The 24,072-nt window shown below is 43.3% G+C and overlaps 1 protein-coding gene across 1 annotated transcript; it reads left to right on the top strand.

Annotated features, from left to right (window-relative positions):
• The first annotated feature begins 291 nt into the window (after window positions 1-291).
• LOC120538262 (phospholipid phosphatase 2-like) lies at window positions 292-23,284 on the top strand. Its single transcript, XM_039767720.1, has 5 exons — window positions 292-361; window positions 439-590; window positions 8,339-8,616; window positions 11,563-11,620; window positions 23,090-23,284. Exons 1-5 carry the CDS (start codon window positions 292-294, stop codon window positions 23,282-23,284), a joined length of 753 nt encoding a protein of 250 aa, XP_039623654.1.
• Window positions 23,285-24,072: the final 788 nt, after the last annotated feature.

Below are 24,072 nucleotides of genomic sequence, written 5' to 3'. Positions count from 1 at the left end.
TATCTGGGCTTGGGACCGGCACAAAGAAAAACACTGGTTTGTACATCTCCTGTGGCTGGGTTAGCAACCTGTAGAGTACAATAAGGGTTTAAAAAAGAATGAAACAAGAAATATTTGCAAAGAATAGCGCATCTTTTGGATAATTTACTACTTGTTTTTGCTGTAGGGGCTGTTAAGAGTGCTACAACCAAGTCCATGGTGGTGCCACACTACGTAACTTAGGGGAACTGGTGCATGCTGTGACTATCTACAACTCAAAAGGATTTTCTTAACATGATTTACATTAAGACGATGACTGGAAAGCGTACCAAATGTCATGTGGTGCAACACCAGCCTAAAGTGTTAATAGCTGATGAGAGTTGTAAGTGTACAGCTTTGTGTCCACTGAGTTTTGCCTCTTCTGGACTAAACTTCTCTTTTGTTTTTTTCTCATTTAAGCTGGCTTGCCATTTCTGATAATGACAATCATCCACCGACCCTATATTCGGGGATTCTTCTGCAGTGATGAAAGCATCCAATACCCAGTAAAACCCGACACCATCAGCAACACACTGTTGTCTTTGTCCAGCATCGGGATTACTGCGGTGATCGTAAGTGGCTGTGTGACTTCAACAGACAAATGTGGAGGTCAGAAAGTCTCCTGTTGGGATGACAAGCAGATTATGTGACGGGTTAGTGAGTGAGCTAACATTAAAGCAGCTGCTCTTAGCCCAAGAGCTGAATGTCAGATTCATTATGAGGAATGCTTTGGGTGGTGGTGGTTCACAGCCCTAATTCACTGCCAGGTTTGTTTCTGTATTCTTTTTGAAGAGGGCTGTGCATTGCTGGGGCTGGGAAGATCTCTCCATATTCAAGCGAAACTCCCCTTACAAACGGCATCACAGGCTGCTGGGGCTGAAGGGACAGACCCCAAGTGAAGTGACAATCATAAAGGGGAAGCACACCTGCCACCCCCTAGTATGGCCCATCTCCAACTACTAAAGATGACCCTGAGTAAAACTGTACACGGCTGGAACTAAAAAGGAAACCGGCCATTGAAATACGAACCACTTTGTCTGTGAATTTCGGCAGAGTTTCTTTGCAGCTTTTGTCGATTTTCATAAAGCGTTCGACTCAGTTGATCGAGCTGCCCTGTGGGACATCCTGAGACTTCATGGGATCCCCTCGAGGTTGTTGGATATCATGGCCGGCCTGTACACTGGTACTGTGAGTGCTGTGCAGAGTAGAGGCAGAACCTCTGTGTTTTTCCTACTTGATTCTGGGGTCTGTTTTTGCTCCTATTCTGTTCATTGCTTCTATGGACTGGGTGTTGGGCAAGGCCATGTAGTTTAGCAGCTCTGGGGCATCTGTTGGTGAAGAAAGATTCACGGATCTTGACTTTGCTGATGATGCTGCGATCTTCACTGAGTCAATGGAGGCTCTGATTGGGGCGCTCGAGAGATTGAGCAAGGAGTCTGAGTGTATGGGCCTGCGTGTCCCTTGATAAAAACTAAGATCCAGACCTTTAATGACCTCTTGGGCACGGCCATCAGCAGTGTGTCTGTCTGCAGAGAGAGTGTTGACCTCATCGAGAGGTTTACTTACCTCGACAGTGACTTTCATGTCTCTGGTGACTCTTCCTATGAAGTCAATAGATGGATGGCGAGAGCATGGGGGGGGTCATGAGGTCACTAGACAGGGGTGTGTGGCACTCCTGATATCTCTGCAAAAGGATGAAGGTCCAAGTCTTCACAGTACTGGTGCTTCCTGTCTTGCTATATGGCTGCTAAACATGGATGCTATCCAGTGACCTGAGACGAAGACTGGACTCCTTTGGTACTGTGTCTCTCTGGAAAATCCTTGGGCACCATTGGTTTGACTTTGTGTTGCTCATGGAGTCCCGAATGAGGCACATTACCTGCATTGTGAGGGAGCATCAGTTACGGCACTACGGCCAAGTGGCGTGATTACCAGAGGGTGGTCCGGCTCACAGGATACTCATTGTTCTGATACTCACTCTTCTGTCGTGTTTTTGTAAGGGCCACCCAATCTACTTGGAACCAAAGGCAGTATGTCACCTAAATGGATGCAGTTCATTTCATTAACAATCATTGGTTGATGCTACATGTCAGAACTCAAACCATTTCAATCATTACTTGTGATTATTTGAAGGAGACAGCAGGTGGAAGTGTTAGACATGAAAACGTACAACCTGATCGATTGTAGCTGTGGCTGTTGCAAGTGTTTCATTTTCTTAAGCCAGGAGGGAGTTGAGTGGTGGTCTGCAGATGGTGAAGTCTGTCCAAGTCATCTTCTCTCTCTCTTCTCCTGCTTATGCTTCTTTGAATTTTTTTTCTTTTTTTTTTTTTGTATTAAAAATGTTTTTATTTACACATTACAAAATACAACAATACCATTTTACCACATAACAAACAACAGCCATTTTCCATTTCCATCTCTTAACTGAACCCCTCATCCCTGTGAAACATCAGACCAAACAGCCATACTGCTCACATATGTTTTGGTTCGAATCCCGTAATGCCAATAGGGACCCTGCTCTGTTGGGCCCTTGAACAAGGCCCGTAACCTGTAATTGCTGAACGCTTTGAGTAGTGAGGAAAGCGCTATACTGTATACAGGTACATGCAAAGAATTATTATTCTCCATTCCCCACAGGCCCTTCCTTCTCTCCTTAGCAGCTGCAAAACCCCACTTCTCAATATCCCTCTTTATTTTCTTCTTGAGCTCCTTATCCAAAATCTTTTTTTTTGTAAGAAAATGAGTATTTGTTACATTTAAGATAATCAGTACACTATGAAAGGCACTATATAAAAGTTAATTGTCTGACCCAAGCTGAATAGCTCTTCTCATATCATATCACACCAAAATCTTTTTCTACCCACCGCACATCTCTGCTCTCAGACCTCCTTATCAGAATACTCCTGGCATCCCATATGTACTTCTTTGCCAGGCTAATAACAAGCCATATCATAAAATACCCATCTTGAACTTGTGCCATCTCCAGTAGGACCCTCTCCTTTCAAAATTACCCCATATGACAAAAAAAGTCAATCTGTTCCCATTATCAATAATCCTTTCACATTCACGGACACTACTTGTGCCCACCTGCACTCCCAAAACACACATCTGGTTGCCTCCACCCGGGCACAATCAGGTCTTGGACATGTCCTTATGTCGTGCTGGCTACCTTATGCAAGATATTGAGAGAATGAGAGAGAATGAGAGAATGCCTTTTTATTGTCACTATACACATTGTGGTCCCCGGCCGGGACGCCCAGGAGGACGAGAGGAAGGCGTGTGCCTCCTCCAGACCGAGAGGGGGCGTCCGTCCTGGTTATGCAGGAGGCCTCGGTTGGGGGGCTTAGAAGCCCGGCCCTGTAGGGACCTGTGGCCCCCGCCAGGCGGCGCCCCAGTGCCTTATCATAACGGGAATCCTGGTGTGGCGGAAGTGCCGGGGGGAAGACGACAGGGGACACCCGGACGGCTTCCGGGTGCGCAGCCGGAACTTCTGCCACACAGGGGTGTGGCCAAGACTAATTGCCGGGAAGCAGCTGGAGCCCATCCGGGTTCCTATAAGAGGGGCCGCCTCCAGTCATTGGTGGATGTCGGGAGGTACCAAGACAGAGCTGGGGAGAGGACTGGAGGCGGCCAGAAGAAAGGCACAGAACTGTGAGCCCTGGACTTTGGGGGAATCGGTGCAAGAGGCACTGGGGTTTTGAGAGCACGGCAATTGTATATACAATAGTGTAAATAAACAGTGTGTTGGGTGAAACTATGTTGTCCGTCTGTCTGTGTCCGGGCCAGCGTTCACAACATGTACAATGAGATTAAAAGCAGCTCCTTCAGCGCAGACACAGGCCCGGTCTTAGGTATTATGGGGCCCTAGGCGAAAGGGGGGTCCAGGGGCCCCCTGAAGGGGGCGGAGCCCCCTGGAAGCTCTGCGAAATACGTGAAAATTACACTCTCTCTGTGGGGGGCCTCGGCCTGGGCCTTCATTGCTCTTCATACTGCAACTACCACTGTTGCCAGCACCAACTCTCACAAAATTGAGCAAAGTTCCTCTCTGAGACGCAACGAAAGCATCAGTATCGGCTTTTTTCTTTCGCTTAGCTGCTCCAGATTCGTATTTACGCTTCGAGGACACACTGACAGACAGGGGTTTCCTTAGTTCTCGCAACTCAGATTGCGGTTCTGCCTTCCCGCTCCCGTGCCACCTGCTGCCACTGATGAGGTGGAAGGATTTATGAGATCTTGACTTCTTCTTTCTTCTTCGACGAATGATGATGAGGGCTGATTCACTGATGTGAACGTTCGACCCATAGAGATCTTGACTCAAACCGCTCTGCTTTTATAGACAGCCACCCACGCGGACACACCCCCGCTGGCCCACGTGATTTAAACATGCGAGGGGATGGGCGGGCTGGGGGCCTGGCCGTCGTCGATCCGGGGCCCCCCGGACACCAGGGCCCTAGGCGGTCACCTACTTCACCTATGCCTAAGGCCAGGCCTGGCAGACATATATGTAGAACACAACAAGTAAATAAACAAATGGCACAAAAAGTTTCAAAAAAGTTCTGCGACGCTATATACATATACATATGGAAAGAATATTAACTACTGCACTATTGGGTTATTGCACATTATTTAAATATTGGAAAGAATAAATAACTATTGCACAAACTGGAACAACTGATATGTTCCCATGGTCTGGTTAATTGTTAAATAAGGCGAAGCTGCGGGGGACGGCTAGTATTTTTATAAGCAAACACACACACAGAGGCCACTTTATCTAAGCTTTAACACATACATTTCAATAAACAATGACACTCTTTTAACAATTGTATCCTTATTTTCCCAGAATTCCTGCCTATATCTATTTCGTAAACACTCCAGAATTTTATCTACTTCCACATCTGACACACTTGGAAAACTACCTCATGAATATTCATGATCTAATGAGCTCATTTGTACCTGACTGTTGTTATTTCATTTACAGAACGTTTCCCACAGGAGTTCTGAGCTCTCGAGTTAAGAGTTGTTATCTCAATAACTCAAAAATAAAAACATGGAACTAAAATAAAACATACAAATGATGTAGTATGAGTTATATTTAGCATACTATAAAAGTGCAATGTTTTTAACAGCATTACAATAATGAAAGATGAAATTAAGAAGGTCAAAAGCTAGAAAAATGCATGTTACACCAACCTAGCCCCAGGGCCTATTTGACTATAGAAATAGCCATGCCACTGGTATGGTGATAGTTGTGTATCCACCGAGAGATAACACAAGCCGGGAGTGGCGTGTTTAAATGTCACCTGGGCAGCTATAGGGGTCATGTGACACATGCATGCCGATAAATAAATAAAACAAATGGTGAGCCCATATATTCTTTCATCAAAACAAAAATGAAACCACAAAATTGAATCTTTTGGGGAAAAAAAAAAAAACATAAAATACTGTAGCCGAGAGGGGGTGCTCCAGCTCGCCACACACCCGACACAACCACACAGATACCAGTTCTGTAAAAAAGAATGGCTTTCGTTGTGCCCAACTCTTATACAAAGTAAGCGTTTCTCACCCCACAATATAATTCCCACTTTCTTCACTCTGTCGTCTTTCCTCTACTCCTCCCAAGCGAGTGTTGCCTGACTCCACTCCCTGGTCTGATTCTCCTGGATTTGGCAGGATGGCACTTTTTATCTTGAACCCAGGAGTACTTATGGTGCCAGGTCATAGCATCCTAACATCTTACCCCGGGAGGCCTCCACGGATCCCATCCGGGCTGCCCCATTGGATTACAATTCCCATTATGCTGTGCGGGTATCTGCATGGCTATCCTGGTCTGGGCATGCTGCAATCTAGAGTATTGGGGACGCCACTGCTCTGAATAGTGTGCCTTCCCCAGTTCCTTATTTAAATCAGCCTCCTGGCTTGGTAATGAATCATGTCGTCTTCTGGTCAGGGTGCCAGCCATTACTGTCGTCCCTAATAATACACTATATTGGCTGTATAATAACATGTTGATATTACAGAAAATATTAACTGGGACCTACGGGGTTTGCATTAAGAATAAAATAATCCCCTTGCACTACAAAGCCCCCTCTCACTTGTGTGAATTTTCACTCCTTGGGTGTTTCTTTGCAACATGCTGTATAATTGTCATTTAGCTTCAGCTCTGCAGTTCAGCATTTGTCAGGCTCGTTCTTGCAGTTATGTTAATGTGGTATAATGGAGAATAATATCCGGAGTATAGGTCAGTAATATTTTTATTATTTATGTTTAACAGTTTAAATGTTTAAGCCAGTCCATTTATCAGACAAGACCTTTGTATGCAGGTGGTCCCTTAATGAAATGCTTAAGCAGGAATTTACAGGCCAGGCCAGCTAGCCTGTGAAAATAATGATGGCTGAGCTGAAAGAGCAGTCTTGTTGGGGATGGCATGAGTCAGGAATCGGTTATGCCATTGGTCATTGGACACCTGGGTTGTGGCTAATTAGTATTGGTCACTGAATCAGGAGGGTCACTCTGCACCACAATGCCCCTCTGGTCCATGATGTAGTAGGAGACCAAAGTACTGGCATACTTTTTCTCTCTGTCTTTCTCGTTCTCTGCCATTTTCCATCCATACAGGAGGAGACCAGGCTGTCACTGTCTCCATTCAGTGACCATGTGAGACCGAAGACAAAGCTGGACCAGAACATAGCATAGAGAGTCACCTAGTAGCAAGCATCTAGTTAGGTCGTGATGGTGTTTTTCTCACACTCTTTTCTACTTTTTTTTTTTTTTATCATTTTGGGGATATTATGTATAAACTACTTTAATAAAAGGATAAGTGCCTGTGTGTCCATCCAGTTGCTATGTCTCTGTCACTCCAACAGATGGCGCATCACAAACAATTAACACTTCTTCTATGAATCTTATACTAAATGGCATATAACAGAGGCATATGCATTGCATTTGTAATTCCAACAGATGGCGCACCACAAATATTAATACTGCTTTTACAAATGCCAAGCCAAATGGCATACAGTATAACAAAGACATATGCACTTTATTTGTCATTTCAACAGATGGCATTTCACAAACATTAATACCGCTTTTACGAATCCCATACCAAATGGCATATAACAGAGACATATGCATTCACAAATACTTTTAGTAATGCATTTTATAACTATGCTGCATTCATCTGTATATATTGGCTACTTGTTGTCACTTCTCAGGGATTTAGCCGACACCTCAGGAAAATCTCAGTCAAGTGTCGTTCATCATGTCCCCTGAGCTGAAAGCCATTAGCTGACTTAAGAGGCGCTACATCTTGTTTTCAAATGGCACGGTACAGGTGTCCATACTTAAAACATAACAGGTGGCTGCTTTTCAATGCAGGTTGAGTGGTCTCAGCGTGTCAGGAGGAAGGCTTCTCTACCGACGATGAGCGTCTACAGCATCATGACTGCATATATAATGTGAGGTTGATTCTCATCGAGCTGTGTTCATGAACGCACATTTACAAGGCGATTGTGCTTTATAAAGTGCAAACTGCATAGAAATTTGCATATGCCAGGTTTTACAAGTCTGATTTTTTTTTTGACATATGCATTTGCCTGCTATTTGGCGGGCACATATTTCACATGCCAGGCCAAGTTTTATTAGTAAGCCCCCTGGGCATTGTTTGTGGGGAGTTTGCACATTCTGGTTGTGTCAGATTGAGTTTTCCTACTACATCTCCGAACACATGAGAGTGTGAACGTGTGTGTGTGTGTGTGTGTGATTGTGCGTGTGTGCGCATGTGTACGTGTGTGTGTGTGTGTGTGTGAGGGTGTGTACGTGTGTGTGCATGTAGCATGTGTGTGTGTGCGGGTGTGTGTGTGAGGGTGTGTGCGTGTGTGTGTGCATGTAGCATGTGTGTGCGTGTAGCATGTGTGTGTGTGTGCGTTTATGTGTGTGTGTGCGTGTGTTGGTGTGTGTGTGTTTGTGTGCGCGGGTGTGTGTGTTTGCTCCATTGCTGATTTCAGGGGGCCCTATTCACAACATGACTGTGGGTTTGTGCTGGACTGGCCCTGTGATGGACTGGCACCCCATTCTGGGCTGTTGCCTGATTTGTGCCCAATGCTGCCCCTTCACAATCCTGAGCTAGACTTGGCCATTTGAAGAATATGATTTTTTTTTGTAATATTTTTTAAAAGATATTTACAAGGCACTGTAAAGAAGGCCATTTGCTCACCTACTTTACTGTATTTTGAGTAGTGTGTATAAGAATGTTTCCAGGCGGTAATGTCATGAGGTCCATGTGAGCCTACTTTAGATGCCTTACCCTGATTTCTTTGCCTTCCAGTTCTGCTTAGGTGAAGCCTACATGGTGTATACCAAAGGCCTCCTCTCCAAGACTGACTTCAGTCACTATTTATCTGCTGTATATAAGTTGGTCGGGATCTTCCTCTATGGAGTGGCAGTGACCCAGTCCTTGACTGCCTTGTCCAAATACGTCATCGGCCGGCTCCGGCCCCACTTCCTAGCCGTGTGTGACATTGATTTGTCACAGGTGAACTGTTCCTTGTATGTGATGGCGGAGGACATGTGCCGTGGAAAACCCAGCCAAGTGCGAGAGGCCAGGTAAGTTTAAATTAGAGGCCTAGGGGTGTGCGATCAAACCTGCTGCAAGGCACATGGCCTTCTGACTCCTGGCAATTATGTCCTCTGGGTAGCTGGTTATGTTTCTAAATGAACTTGGGACTTATAAAAATATTCATCCATTTTATATTTCCTTGTCATACAACATTGAATCACAGAGGATTTGAATTTGGCATTTTTGACATTGATTAACAGAAAAAGACTCTTTAATGTCAAAGTGAAAAGAGATCCCTGCAATTTGGTCTAAATTAATTACAAACATAAACACAAACTAGTTGATTTTATGAGTATTCACCCCTCTACTATGACACCCTTAAATCGTTTTTAGATTTCCCAGAATTAGTTCAATGGAGGACACCTGCCTGGGGTTTCACTTGATTGTCATATAAATGCACCTCAGTTGAGGTGAGCTAACTAACCTACAGTACCCATCGGAGAGAAAGGAACACTCCAAGCAACTCTATGAAAAGGTCAGGGGATGAAGACAAGAAAGTATCCAAGTCGCTGAAGATCTCAATCATAAAGAAATGGGAAGAGAATGGCAATGCTGGAAATCTGCTGGAGCAGACTAGCCCCATGAAATGAGGGATCAATGAGTGAGGCCATCAAGAACTTCTGAGAACACTGAAGGAGTTACAAGCTACAGCGGTTAGACTGGAGAGGCAGTGCAGACACGGCTTTATGGGAGAGTGACAGAGAGAACATAAAATAAATGCACACGCCATCTTGGATAGAATTTGACAGAAGGCAGCTGGAAGAACATTTTATGGTCTTATGAGACCGAAATTTAGCTTTTTGGCCATCAGACTGAACACCATGTTTGTTATGCTAGGCACTAGCAAGGAGTTTTTAACGTTGACGACTGTGAAAAAAAGACGACGTCAGAAGTCGAAACCCGGGAGGTCAATCAACACCATAACGAAAGGCAAAATGAGAGACAAAATCAAAGTAAAAAAAAAAAAACGAAGTAAGCCAGAAAATACTGAAGAAAACGAGTTCTGAAAGATTGAAAAGAAAGTTTGCAAAAAGGGTTTGTGATCTGCAGAGACAAATGTTTACTAGAAAAATCACAACCTCTGGGGACATAAAAGGGTGGCACCCATAAATAAACAGAATGGCAGAAAAGTTGGCCCATAAGTATCACAATAATAAAAGTGCACATCCCATCAAGTGGTTTCAGAAACAGATTCCTGGTTTAGAAAAAGCCTTGTAACAAGCGTAAGACCACCTGACTTGCACTAATAAGAGAGACAGGAATTTACTGCAAAATGGATGCCTAATAATGTTACACGGCACAATGTCACAAACACAGCATGCCCACCGTGAAGCCCGATGATGGCAGCGTTAGGAAGTGCAGATGCTTCTCTGCAGCAGACCCGGAAGGCTGGTGAGAGTAAAACAAATGCAGCAAAATACATGGAGGTCCTGGAGGAAAATCTGATGGCATCTGCAAGAAACCTACACCTCAGGAGAGGATTTGTTTTCCAGTGAGACAACAAACCCAAGAATAAAGTCAAAGCTACGTGGGAATGAGTTTGTCATCATCATCATCATCCATTATATCCTAACTACAGGGTCACGGGGGTCTGCTGGAGCCAATCCCAGCCAACACAGGGCGCAAGGCAGGAAACAAACCCCAGGCAGGGTGCCAGCCCACCGCAGGGCACGCACACCAAGCACAATTTAAGATTGCCAATGCACCTTACCTGCATGTCTTTGGACTGTGGGAGAAAACCCACGCAGACACGGGGAGAACATGCAAACTCCATGCAGGGAGGACCCAGGAAGTGAACCGGACTTGCACTGGGGTACTTTCTTCGAGCTCTAGGGCTATCAGACAAGCAACTGCTTCATTCTGCTGTCGTCTTCGGATATTATGTACAATTCCAATTATTTGTGAAACTGAAATAACAGTAAGCTGGCAAATTTCAAAAAACTGTCTGAATAATCCATTTCTTTGTTTAGTGGAGGGGGTGTAACGTGGAAAGCAAAAGGTAGATAATTTGCGACATACACAAAATTATGTATGGAAACGGCTCAAGGGCAGATTTTTTTTCGCGATACAACAAAACTTATGCGACAGTTCGTTTTGGAGGGGGTGACATCATCACGCACGCTACTTTATCGATAAAAAGCCAGTTGGATGGAAACAGGATGGAGACAGCAAATTTCGTACATTTTTTTACGTATATTCTGTTAGTCGATAACAAAACGTCACAAAAAACTGGATGGAAACTTGGCAAATGTCAAGAAAGCCAGATTAAGTCTGTGGTGAATCATTGTTATATAGAGATAAAATGGGAAATGTCCCAAGATGGTGAATACTTTTTATAGACACTGTAAGAACTGGTAGAGCACTGTTGGCTGATTGGGTGGGCAACTCTCAGTGCATCTCAGCTCTCCTCGATACATCCAACCAGAGACTTGTTGTTTTTCAATAGCCTCTTTTTATGGGTTTTTGAAGAAAAACCCAGAATGATTGATAGATAGATGGATGAAAGGCACTATATGATAGATAGGTAGATAAATAGATAGACGAAACGCAATATATGATAGATAGATAGATAGATAGATAGATAGATAGATAGATAGATAGATAGATAGATAGATAGATAGATAGATATAATGAACTTTATTATGATTTAGTAGTAATGCTGATCCTAACCCTAAACCTAACCTTAATGCAATACAATGCACTTTCAATACAACACAATGCACTAATTCTTTTGCATTTTGTGATAAAAAAGATAAATACCAACATTCTCTGTGGCCTTCGCCCCGGATGTATCCATATTTTGTGTGCACTCCTTCCTGTGACGTTTTCAAGGGGGACTGTGTCCTCAAGTTACAGTCCTGGAGTCCATGTGTTGTATTGCTGGTGTGGACCTGAGTGTGTGACTTATGGCCTTCTCTTCTTTCTTTTCGTAGGTTGTCTTTCTACTCCAGTCATGCCTCATTGTCAATGTTCTGCATGGTCTTCCTTGCGGTGAGTTTTCTTCCTCATTTGTAACTTTTGCTTGTGTGTTTTTTGTTACTTGCCATTTTTCTCTCCCTTACCAGCTGGTGTACAACACACAACAACAGTTTTTGTCTTGATGTCCTTGAAATGTGAGACGTGGCACCATGAATAGGCACACGTTAAGTAAATGCCATTTAAAAAGTATTTTTAAAGACTGACCAAAATTTACAAAGGAAAAGAAACTATTCATGTGTTTTGACAGATTTTTGGAAGACTGGAGAAAATATTTGCATAATTTCTTTATTTCATTTTCTCCTGTCATTTTTCTGATTGCTGATTATCTTCCTCCATTGCATGGCTCAATCACATAGCCAAGCAGAAAAGAGTGTGCTGTGTAGAATTCAGTAACAGAAACATAATAATTACTAAAGACGTGTCAGTTTAGTTTTCATCCAGCTGTTTACTACTGGTATGTTGAAGCAGCGTGAGCGGATTACGCAGCGGCCAGGGATGTAAACTAGAGATGGATGTTATTTTCGTCAGAGCACATGAAAGGCCTAAACTCGTTTATTAAACACAAGAACAGGATCACAGGTTTCATGCTTGTTTTTAGGTTCATGGTGGCTGATGATGGTGTTTAAATCTTTTTTGAACAGTTTTTTGAAATCAGAGCCTTTTCCCAAAGTAGAATTTTAGAAGCGTACTTGTACATGTAAATGGAGATTTTTAAGAAATCAACTATCTACCTTAACCAGGGTACTCACCTTCTCCCAGTCTGGTGTGTGCATCTAAACAAGCTGATTGACAAAATGTCAAGTGCTTCTTAACCATTTTCTTGAACTTACAGTAGCCACGATAGAAAATAGTGTTGTCCTAAATTTGGGATTTTGTCCCCTATTTGTACTTGTGTCAATGCACCACCTCCACATCCATTACCTGATGGCGACTGGACACGGAGGCTTCTCTTTGGTGTGGCCAAAGTCAATAACCAGTTCCTTGGTTTTACTGATGGGGAGTTTCAAACAAAGTTCTCCACGTGGCTCCTCTCCTCTGTTTCATCCCCATTGTTAATACACCCAACAACTGCAAAGTCGCCTATAAAATTCTGCAAGTGACATGACCGGGTGTTATATTTTTGTAGTCGGAGGTGTACATAGTGAAGAGAAAAGGAGACAGGCCTGTTCCTTCTGTTTCTCCAGGGTTGCTCACATTCGTATCAGAATCCTCAGATCTCACAAACTGCGGTCTGCCTGACAGATTGTTCATTATCAGGACACCAGAGGTTCATCCATCTCCATATCTCTGAGTTTATCCCTTAGCAGGGATGGCTGGATGATAGTGAAGGCACTGGAGAAATCGAGAAACACAAATCCTCCTCACAGTGCTGCCAGCTTTGTCCAAGTGAGCATAAGTCTTGTGGAGAAAAGAAAATTAGAGATAGAAAATTGCATCCTCCACGCCTGGCAATGTGTCCAGGTAGTCTACCATAGGAGAACTCATATAATCCAGGACCAGTCTCTTAAAGGTCTTCGTGCTGTGAGACGTAAGGCCCACTGGTCTCTAGTCTTTAGGTGAAGAGGCGCCTGTGTTCTTTGGAACAGAAACAATGCAGGATGTTATCCACAGAAGCAGCACTTTCTGAAGCCTCAAGGACAGACTGAACAGGTGACAGAGGACACCACAAAGTTGGTCAGCACCGGCCTTAAGAACTCAAGGACTGACTCCATCTGATCCCACAGCTTTTCCTGTGTGCAGCCTCTTCAGTTGTCTCATTAGCTGGTCAGCCCATGCTAAAGTTCAAAGGTGGACTCATCACTGGCCATTCTAGTTGAAGTGGTAGAAGTTGTGATGTAGTAGGGATGGTGTGGGGAGGGCTGGTCATTGGAAAATGGTGGCGGGGGGTAATCTACTACATTCTATGTTGTGAGTGATAAAAATTTAAGCATGTGAGGAAAATAGTGTGTAAATGCTTTAAATAGTAGATGCTAAATAATAATCTCTCTATTATAAAAAAAAATCTTGGGATGAGACGAGACATTTTTTCCTGCAACGAGACGTGATCTTTTCAAGAGAGACAGAGAGACACTTTCAAGTCTCGTATGACGGTCACTTTTGCAAGTCACGCCCTACTTACAACCATTTTTAAACAAGACCAAGGTCATCTGACCTCTCAGTTGTTGGAATGCTTTTGGCAGACACACTTCCTGTGCTCTCAGCAATTAAAAATTGTATACGTTCTAGAAGACACGTCAACGACTAAGCGAAGAAGGAAGAGCAGCGTCGAAAAGAGACCCAAAAGCGTCGGAGAGAAAAGAATGCGAAAAAGAACAATAATAATCTATGTGCAAATTTGTAAAATAAGGAAAGTAATATTCAGCCCGGTCCAAGTGGAACTGAAAACCTCGTAGGTCCAATCGGGGTCAGAAATAAAAGACAAAGAGTAAACGACAAAGTAGAACTTCATAAAGACGTTCAAAAACATTGGCGTGATACACATGCAGAGCAGGTTAGAGATTATGAAAGTCCTAAAATTCGAAAGTCTCAAAAAACTGATAAAAGGTCACATTAGCGCTAACAAACTGAAATTATTACTCGGTGAAAAAACGCAACGGTGAAAAGAGATCGAATATATGGACATAGGTGATATGACAGAAGTATGTAGATGCCTAAGTTAAAGTCATCCATGATGGAGGATCGTAGGAATCGTGGGAAAGAGGGGTCCTTTCATTGGACCAGCACTATTTCAGCTGTGGAATGGCCAAATGGGTGAGGCAGCTTGATGGTCGAGGTCTCCAGGACTCAAACAAATCCAGATCATATTATTGGATAGCATCTACTGTTAAATTCTACTCCATGCTTCTAAAATATTTATTTTTATACTGTATTGAGGATTTCTTCTGTTCTGTGTGCTGTATTGTATTGACCCCCTTCTTTTTGACACCCACTGCACGCCCAACCTACCTGGAAAGGGGTCTCTCTTTGAACTGCCGTTCCCAAGGTTTCTTCCATTTTTTCCCTACAAGGGTTTTTTTGGGAGTTTTTTCTTGTCTTCTTAGAGAGTCAAGGCTGGGGGGCTGTCAAGAGTCAGGGCCTGTTAAAGTCCATTGTGGCACTTCTTGTTTGATTTTGGGCGATACAAAAATAAATTGTATTGTATTGTATATGGTTTGGCTTTAAAGTTTAAGTCGGAGACCTGTAGATCGTCTAATTCGTGTTGCCATCAGGGAAAAGTAGTGTTTCTTCCCAATGAAGAGACGTATCCACGTGAATCAAGTTTTTGTTATTAATGTTTTAACAGTTTCAATGTTTAAGCCAGTCCATTTATCAGACAAGACCTTTGTATGCAGGTGGTCCCTTAATGAAATGCTTAAGCAGGAATTTACTGGCCAGGCCAGCTAGCCTGTGAAAATAATGATGGCTGAGCAGAAAGAGCAGTCTTGTTGGGGATGGCATGAGTCAGGAATCGGTGTACGCCATTGGTCATTGGACACCTGGGTTGGTCACTGAATCAGGAGAGTCACTCTCTACCACAATGCCCCACTTGTTCATAGTGTAGTAGGAGACCAAAATAATGGCATACTCTTTCTCTCTCTCTCTGTCATTTTCCATCCATACAGGAGGAACATAGAGAGTCACCTGGTAGCAAGCATCTACTTAGGTCGTGATGGTGTTTTTCTCACACTCTTTTCTACTTTTTTATCATTTTGGGGATATTATGCATAAACTACTTTAATAAAAGGATAAGTGCCTGTGTGTTCATCCAGTTGCTATGTCTCTGTCACTCCAACAGACGGCACATCACAAACAATAACACTTCTTCTATGAAATGGCCAAATGGCATATAACAGACACCTATGCATTTTGTTTGTTATGCATTTTATTTGTCATTGCAACAGATGGCGCGTCATAAACATTAACACCGCTTTTACGAATCCCATACCAAATGGCATATAACAGAGACATATGTGTTGTATTTGTCATTTCAACAGATGGCGCATCACAAAAAAGACAAAGTAGAACATCATAAAGAATTCAAAAACATTGGCACGATACACGTGCAGTGCAGGTTAGAGATAATGGAATTAGGAAAAATCTAAAGTCTCAAAAACATTAAAGTAAAGATCACATTAAATAATGGAACAGTGAAAAGAGATCAAATGGTGTTTGAGGATGTATGGGGGAAGAAGAGAGACAAGGCAGTGAGACAAAAGGACAGCTGCTGTACAGGCTTTTAAACGTTCGAAGCACCGCGCGAGATGCACGGCAGCAGCAGCAAGCCAGCAGCTGATCGAGCAAAGAGGAGGTAAAAAAACAAACTATTTGTTTCCCATTGTATCACCATTTAAAAGGGGTTTTCGGAGGAGTGAGTGCATCTCCTTGGGGTGCGTTCAGCCCCTCTGTTCACAACGGTGCATAGCGCTGCCTTAGGGGTTGGCGAGCGAAGCAAGCAGGGGGCAAAGCCCCCTAGTAATAATAATAAAAAACTTGAGTAAGTATAAATGTGTTAAACAGTTTAAGTAAGTTTGAGTATGTTGTGCAACTTGAAAGAGATCTCTGTGACTGAAGTGTTTTTGAAGGAATTTCAATGAGCTTGAGAATATGTTTGATTAAAGGCAATGTGTGAAAATATGTGGTGCTGTTTGAAATGATAATTCAATTGTCATAGGCGTACACAAATACATATACAGGTTTTGAATTGAAGCATAAATGAATATGATAAGGTCCAATTAAAGGTTTCCAGACTGAATATAAATGTGTATGCCCTTTTCCTTTGAGTACTGGCCATACTTAAATGGAAGAAAGTTCTTTTAGTCATTGGAAGGTATTCTTTAAAACAGTAAGGAAGATGGTGAGCACTGGCCTCCAGTCCGTAAGGTGGGGAGGTGAACTAACAAAAAGGTAGACGGTGCTTTTTCTACAGAATCAACACTGGAAAGGATGCAAGAAACATCTCGTAGGATATCAACTATAGAAAGTGTGGATGAATAACTAGCCTTAACAGGAAGTTATGGATAAAAGAAATTGATATTATTTAGCATAGTAGCTAAATGTTATAATATCGCATTATTGTCTTTAAAGAACCGTATGTATTGCTTTGTTGCACTAACTACCTTCAAAGTATTTTAAATACAAATAGATTTTAGACATTATGATGTGCTCATTTATTTTTCTCTTCCATGCCTTGAGTTATAAATAACTAAAAGTGAAATGGAAGAGAATGTTGTGTTTGAAAGACTACATACCTGATGGAAGGTTGAGTTTCATGTATATAGTTTGACATTTGAATGAAATATTCCGGATACTTGTTAAAGTCTTGGCTACGGTAGGAATGTATGTGTTAGTTTTATTAGTAGTGAAATAAAAGCTTAAAAGATGCATAGCTGGAATAATTATAAACAAGACTTGTTTTAAGACAACACATCAAGAGATATTGTGTTTCAATATTATTTCTACTGATCTACGTAACTATTGAAATAATGAACAATTTTCTGTAATTAGAAAAACTGAAAAAGGGAATGTTTTAGATTATTTTGAACTCATTTGTAAATTAATTTGGAATTCATCAGCAGTCCAGAGTGTCGGATTATTTCTTCATTTCTGCCTACTGTGCTGCCTGAGTGATGTTCTCTGGAGGCCACTGGTGTTCTACTGCCATCTAATTAGGGGACGAGTACAGAGAGCACAGAGACAGACACATCTGGACTTCAGAATAATCAACTAGAGTTTTCTTAATTTCTATAGGAACCACCAGAGAACATGGCTCTCGAGCTAACAACCTCCACACTACTCTGCTTTCGGTTTCCTTTTGTTATTGTCTTTCATCTCTGGACGTATTTGTATCATTTGTAGAATTATAACATTCAGCTCTTATCAAGTTGCTATATTATTGGGGGTCAGTTTAAATTTTCTTACTGACCAAAACCATCTTGGTCCACATTTCTTTCAAGCATAAAAAATAACAGAAAAATTGACAGAAGTGTTAATAAGGGGAGAGTTTATTGTGCTTTATAGTTATGATGTTTTATTGTAAATTATTTTTAGCTTAATTTTAGTTTTCAAAGTTATATTTCATAACAGCAAACGTTATGTTCCAACAGTTGGAGTATTGTGAGACAAATCAAATGCCTTTATCTACTATATATATATATATATATATATATATATATATATATATATATATATATATATATATATATATATATATATATACAGTAATCCCTCGCTATATCGCACTTTGACTTTCGCGGCTTCACTCTATCGCGGATTTTATATGTAAGCATAACTAAATATTTAACGCGGAGTTTTCACTGCTTCGCGGTTCTCGGACAATGTGTCTTTTACTTCCTGTACATGCTTCCTCAGTTGGTTTGCCCAGTTGATTTCATACAAGGGACGCTATTGGCGGATGACTGAGAAGCTAACCAATCAGAGCACGCAGTTAAGTTCTCCTGACTGAGAAGCTATCCAATGAGAACACACAGTTTAGTTCTCCTGACTGAGAAGCTAACCAATCAGGGCACGCAGTTAAGTTCCTGCGTGCTGAATGCAGTGTTAACTAGGAAGTCTCGTCTCGCTCATTCAGCATCAACGTGTTTCACTGTGTAAAGAGTTGTGCTCTTTTGTGTTTATCTTTGTGCATAGTCAAGCCCTTCATTATGGCTCCAAAACGATCTGCTACTGCTTCAGGGGCCGTGCCCAAGCGCAAACGGAAGATGTTAACGATTGCTGAAAAGGTAAACGTTTTGGATTTGTTGAAGGCTACGATTCTTTTTAGTTAAAAAATAGGAAAGGAATATAAGATCTACGGCCGCAGTGTCCTTTTAACCAGGGTGCAAAACAAGTTGTAAGTGGATGTAATAAGGCAGTAGTCTGGATGGAATCTGCTTTAGGGATTTGGATTGAAGACTGCAAGAAGAAGAATAACGGCAGTGCTACACAATCGCCTGAAGTGGCTCCTTTGGAAGAACTGTAAGGCTCTCCTTTGTTGTGCAGTAAAATTAAACTCATTTTTATCAGACACGTCATCGTGTCATTGTTGGTGAGTAACTATAATTAATTTTCTACTTGCAGTACTTAGTACATGTACGTACATTTAGTGTCACTGTACACACATTTACTGTATACTATTTTTCTTGCATTGTACGTATTTATTGCTGGTGGCCTGTCTATCGTAATGGCTGTAAACATATGTGATATCGGAGACACTCAATATCTTTAAAATAATATTTAGGTTTTACTGTATATAAACAGTGTGTTTATATACATAATTTCAATGAATCTTACCTAATATCTAAGAGAATACAAAGGGGTTATGCTGTATAACTTTGCGGGGAATATTTATAAACAGTGTGGGAGAGTTTATAAGGGCTTAAAATATATAAAAATAACCATAGAAACATATGGTTTCTACTTCGCGGATTTTCATCTATAGCGGGGGGGTCTGGAACGCAACCCCCGCGATCGAGGAGGGATTACTGTATATATAAAAGCCACATACCACTGACTCACTCATCACGAAATCTCCCGAACCACAAGGACTTGGGACTTGGGAAATTTTGTGGTCCAAGCACGTTCTGTTCTGTATGTCTGTCCGCTTTTCATGAGAGAATTACTTAACAGATTTAGATCTGGTCGTTTTCTATAATTTCCTTGAACTTTCCAGATGATTTTGCGTCTTCTCTTATTGCGCTAAGTACCACAGTTTGCTTGCGCCTACCGATGTATTTTTGCAAATCCAATAGAGTGGCTGTGGGCCAACAGCAGGGGGGCGGGGCCTTCCTCATTCACTTGCCAGCCTCTGTTCAAGTTGGTCTACATCTCGCCACGTGTTGGAGTAAACCTTTCTATTGTTTAGTTAACGGTACCTGTTTGTTCAGCAGACATTATTATCAACAGATTGTTAAGGAGTTACGTTTGACATTTTTGAGAGAGAGATCAGAGCTCCATGTGTTTTAGGGGGTAGCTGCTGATTCACCAGAGATATCACGGCCATTTGCGTTTCCCCCCACATGGGGAACGCTCTCCCATCAGAGCTGAACACGATCAGATATACTCTCAACGTCTATTGATTTTTAAAGTTTGTCCTATTTCATTACTATGTGGGCAAAGCCACAGGGTACATCTAGTATATATATATATATATATATTTACATATTGTAAAAGGCGCTATAGAGCGCCCAACCCGGCACAGACCACGCAGAGGCACGTGTACAAAAAACACACAGGCTTTATTTTTTTCTTCAGCTGTGTGACACATCTTCCCCGTGCCACACAGCCCAAACACAGTCCCAAAGCACTAAACAAAACAAAACAAACCACAATTCTCCACCACTCCTCCCAGACAAGCTTCGTCTCCTTCCTCCCAACTCTGGCTCACCGAGTGGTGGTGGCTGGGCCCTTTTATAGCCCACCCGGAAGCGTTCCAGGTGATTAACCACCTGGTCCTAATTGTTCCTTCCGGGTGGGGCTGCAGGCTCGTCCAGCCGGGCTGTGGGAAGCAGGCAGCTCCCCCTAGCGGCCACGCCGGGCCCCAACCAAGCTGTGGAGGACTCCATCTCCCATGGAGCCCTGCAGGTGGTTGGGAAAACACCGTCGGCCAGGGAGGCTGCCCCCAAGCGTCCCGGGGGAGGTACTGGACTGTCCATGGCGGCTCCCCCGGAACATAAGCAGCAGGGGCGTCCCTGCCGGGCATGGGACCCGGCTGTCCTTCACAATATATCAATCATCACAGTCGGTATACAAGTCTCTTTAGTGTCCTGCGTTTTTAGAACTGTGACCTTAAATGCCTACTTTCAGTAAGCTGTTAAGGTCTTAACGACCATTCCACAGGTGCATGTTAATTAATTGATTATGGTTAATTGAACATGCATGGAAAACATTGTTTAAAGCCTTTACAATGAAGATCTGTAAAGTTTTTTGGATTTTTAAAACATTATTGTTGAAATACACAGTCCTGAAAAAGGGACGTTTCTTTTTTTGCTTAGTATATATATATATATATATATATATATATATATATATATATATATATATATATATATATATATATATATATATATATATATATATATATATATATATATATATGTGACATATGCCCGGACACCACCAGACTGAGACCACATCTTTATAAAAAGCACACTATTTATCTTCTCCAAACACAGTCCCACACAGCACACAGTGCTCCCAGCGCCAATCACCCCTAATACGGGCCTTGCTCACACTGTCCATGGGCCGCCTTTTCGTCTCTCCACGGGAGTTTCGTCCTGCTCCCACTCCCGACTCTAGCTCCCAGACTGTAGGAAGGCGACCTCTTTTATGTTCACCCGGGCGTGCTCCAGGTGCTCAATGATGTTCTTCTGGCAGGACTTCCAGGTGTGGCGGAAGTGCTGCTCTTAAACCTGGAAGCACTCTAGGCATCCCTTCCTCCATCTTCCCGGGTGTGGCGGAAGTGAATGTTTCCTGGGCTCTCTGAGGCTCGGGGCACCCCTCTGGCAGTGCTCCTCTCCCGTGGTCCTCTCCAGATCCAGGGTGGTTGCCCCCTCGTGGCCCGGAGGACATATATGCCACGGTCCTTCCTGGCGTCCCAGCTGGAATATATATATATTGTGAATATATATATATGTTGTGAATGCTCCAGAGGATGAATGGATCCATGGAAGTGGATTCCTTACCGGCTGGAATGCCATAACGGACGGATGGAATAAGTGGTGGCAATACCTGACTTGGACACTTTACTATTCCTGCCCTGATTGGGATGCCCAAACTGCAGAAACTGACAGGGGATCAGTTCATCCCCCACCATTCTAGGTGCCAGTATCCCTCTTATGGAATCCCAGTTTGGACATCTGCAGGGCTGCATGGGAATTGGAGTCCGGAAGTGCAGCCCTGTAGGGATCCCTGGGGAATAGTAGAGGGAGCTGCCATGGGAGGACCTCCCTGGCTTAGGTATAACCTGGAAATGCTTCCAACAGGCCACATTATGTCACCAGAAGTGCTCCCGGTGTGACAGTAGGGGGCGCTAATGCTCCCTTGAACCCTCAGGTACGACTCCAGACACCGGATACAAGTCCACAGTTCTTATTTATTATAATAACAATGTGCACCAAGCACTCTACACTCATAAATCACCAAAGCACACTACAATATTCTCTCCTCTTCGCCCAGAAACTTCGCCCTCCTACCTCCCAGCTCAGCTCCGTGTAACGAGGCGTGACCCTCCTGGGTTGTCTGCCACATAATATTTATTTTTTTATGCTGGTTCCGACCCAAATAGACGGACTGGAATCCTGCCGACTACGCCACTGTGGAATGTGGCCCGGACACAGACAGACGGACATCATTTTCTTCACCCAACACACTTTTATTATATACAACTATTTACAATATTTACGTGCACCCCCAGTGCCTCCAGCACCGATCCCCCAAAGTCCAGGCCTCACAGTCCGATTGCCTTTCTCCTGGCCGCCTCGAGTCCTCTCTCCAGCTCCGTCCTTCTTCCACCTGACTTCTGCTACTGAATGAAGGGAGGCGGCCCCTTCTATAGGAACCCGGATGGGCTCCAGCTGGTTCCCGGCATTCCTCCACAGACACGCCCCAGTGTGGCGGAAGTGCCGGCTGCGCACATAGAAGCCCTCCGGGTGTCCCCTGTCTTCTTCCCCCCAGCACTTCCTGGTGTGGCAGAAGTGCTGGGCTCCAGGGTTGTTCAGGCACCGGGGCGCCGCCCCCAATACAACCAGGATGGTCGCCCCCTCACGGTCTGGAGGAGGTACAAGCCCTCCTCCAGTCGTCCTGGGTGTCCCGGCTGGGCTCCACCCCCAGCCAGATGCCACACCGGGTTCTCTTTAAAAGGAAGTGGGCGAAACTCCGCAGAGGTGGATAAGGGAAAGGAGGAGTTGTGAACTATGAAATAGTTGTTGTAAGCTTTTGTCTTCTTATTGGGGTAGGAGTGAGATAAAGTGCCTGGAAGGAGAATAAAAGTCTGTTATTTTATTCTGTTAACGTGTGTTGTATTACTGGTACTGTGGTTTAGGGCTATCTGCCGCCCTTGTGTGGTCACAATATATAGCCTGAAATGTAAAGGCCGAGGGCGACACCCCCCCAAGCCCAGCAGGGAACATCAGGAAGCTTAGATACAACTTGTGGGGAAAGGCAAGCTAATCCTAAACCCTGGAAGTTCAACACTTTCATGCCTTGCTCATTTCATTGCACATGAGCTACTGGACCTCAGCCATCCCAAAATGAAGCCATCACTACCAACTATTTTCCTTTAGTCATGGGAGTGATTCATGGATTTAATTATGATAAAACTGATTCTAAAAAAATGACGTTAATGAGATTGAGGCAATCGTTCACCTTGCTGTCTGTTATTTTGATTGTAAAGTGTTTGATATTTTGAAACTTTATAATAATTTGATTACTGTTCAAAGTGTTTTGGTTGCTGTGACATGCCACCAGTTTAAAATGCTATTTCTTTTATTTTTCTTCTAATTGTAGCTCTACATTGAGGCTCGACTAAAATCTACCTGGGCCCAAACGATGCGACCTGCCTTACAGTTTTTCGTCATTTTCTTTGCCTTATATGTGGGCTATACGAGGATTTCCGACTACAAGCACCACGCCAGTGATGTGCTAACTGGATTTCTACAGGGAGCCCTTCTTGCCATCCTCATTGTAAGTCCTATGACCTGAGATGCGAGTACTTAATGAGTAAACACCACAAAGGACATGGGTCGTGTATCGCTGAGGAGAAGCAAGTTGGGATTTAGGGAAAATATGGGGGAGACAGAGGTGAGTTTGGCAAAAATGAGTGAGACAAAATGGGAAGGTGCTGAGTTAGGGAGAGTGTCATATGATAATGAAGAAGGTACCGTTGAGATGAAAGGGGGCAGAAATGATAGAAAGGAGGCCAGAAAGATCAATGGAACAAGTATGTTGAGGTGAGCAGGCTGTCAACTGACAGTAAATACAAGAAAAGTGATTACCACCTTGGAAATTCTCACATTGTATTGTGTGATGGATACCTGGTCACCAGCAAACCCAAACCCCAACACGATCACACAAGCACAGTCCAGGATTCAATTAAAGGACAATTTATTAGTCAGATCACCTCAAATATGTCACACAAGCACAAGACACAGGCTTTCTCTCCTCCACAATACTTTCTTCTTACCGCACTACCCTACTCCACTCAAGCGCTGCTCCACTACCTCCCAGCTCCAACTCGCCTGGATAAGGGAGTGTGCGGCCCCTTTTATTACAGACCCAGGAGTACTTCCGGTGCCAGGATGATTGCCCGATGAAAACACTTCCTGGCCACACGGAAGTCCATTATAACAGGGAGCTTGTCTCCCTGCAACGCCCTCTCGTGGCCCCCAGTGACTACAACAGGTCTGCTCTGCTGAACTATATCTCCCGGCATGCCTTGCTGGTTTACTAGGGGGCATGCTGTCACCTAGTGTGCTGGGGGAATAAAAAGC

The sequence above is a fragment of the Polypterus senegalus genome, chromosome 10 (genome assembly GCF_016835505.1).
Source record: "Polypterus senegalus isolate Bchr_013 chromosome 10, ASM1683550v1, whole genome shotgun sequence".
In the NCBI taxonomy this organism is placed as follows: Eukaryota; Metazoa; Chordata; class Cladistia; order Polypteriformes; family Polypteridae; genus Polypterus; species Polypterus senegalus.
This window is presented reverse-complemented; position numbering and strand designations above follow the sequence as displayed.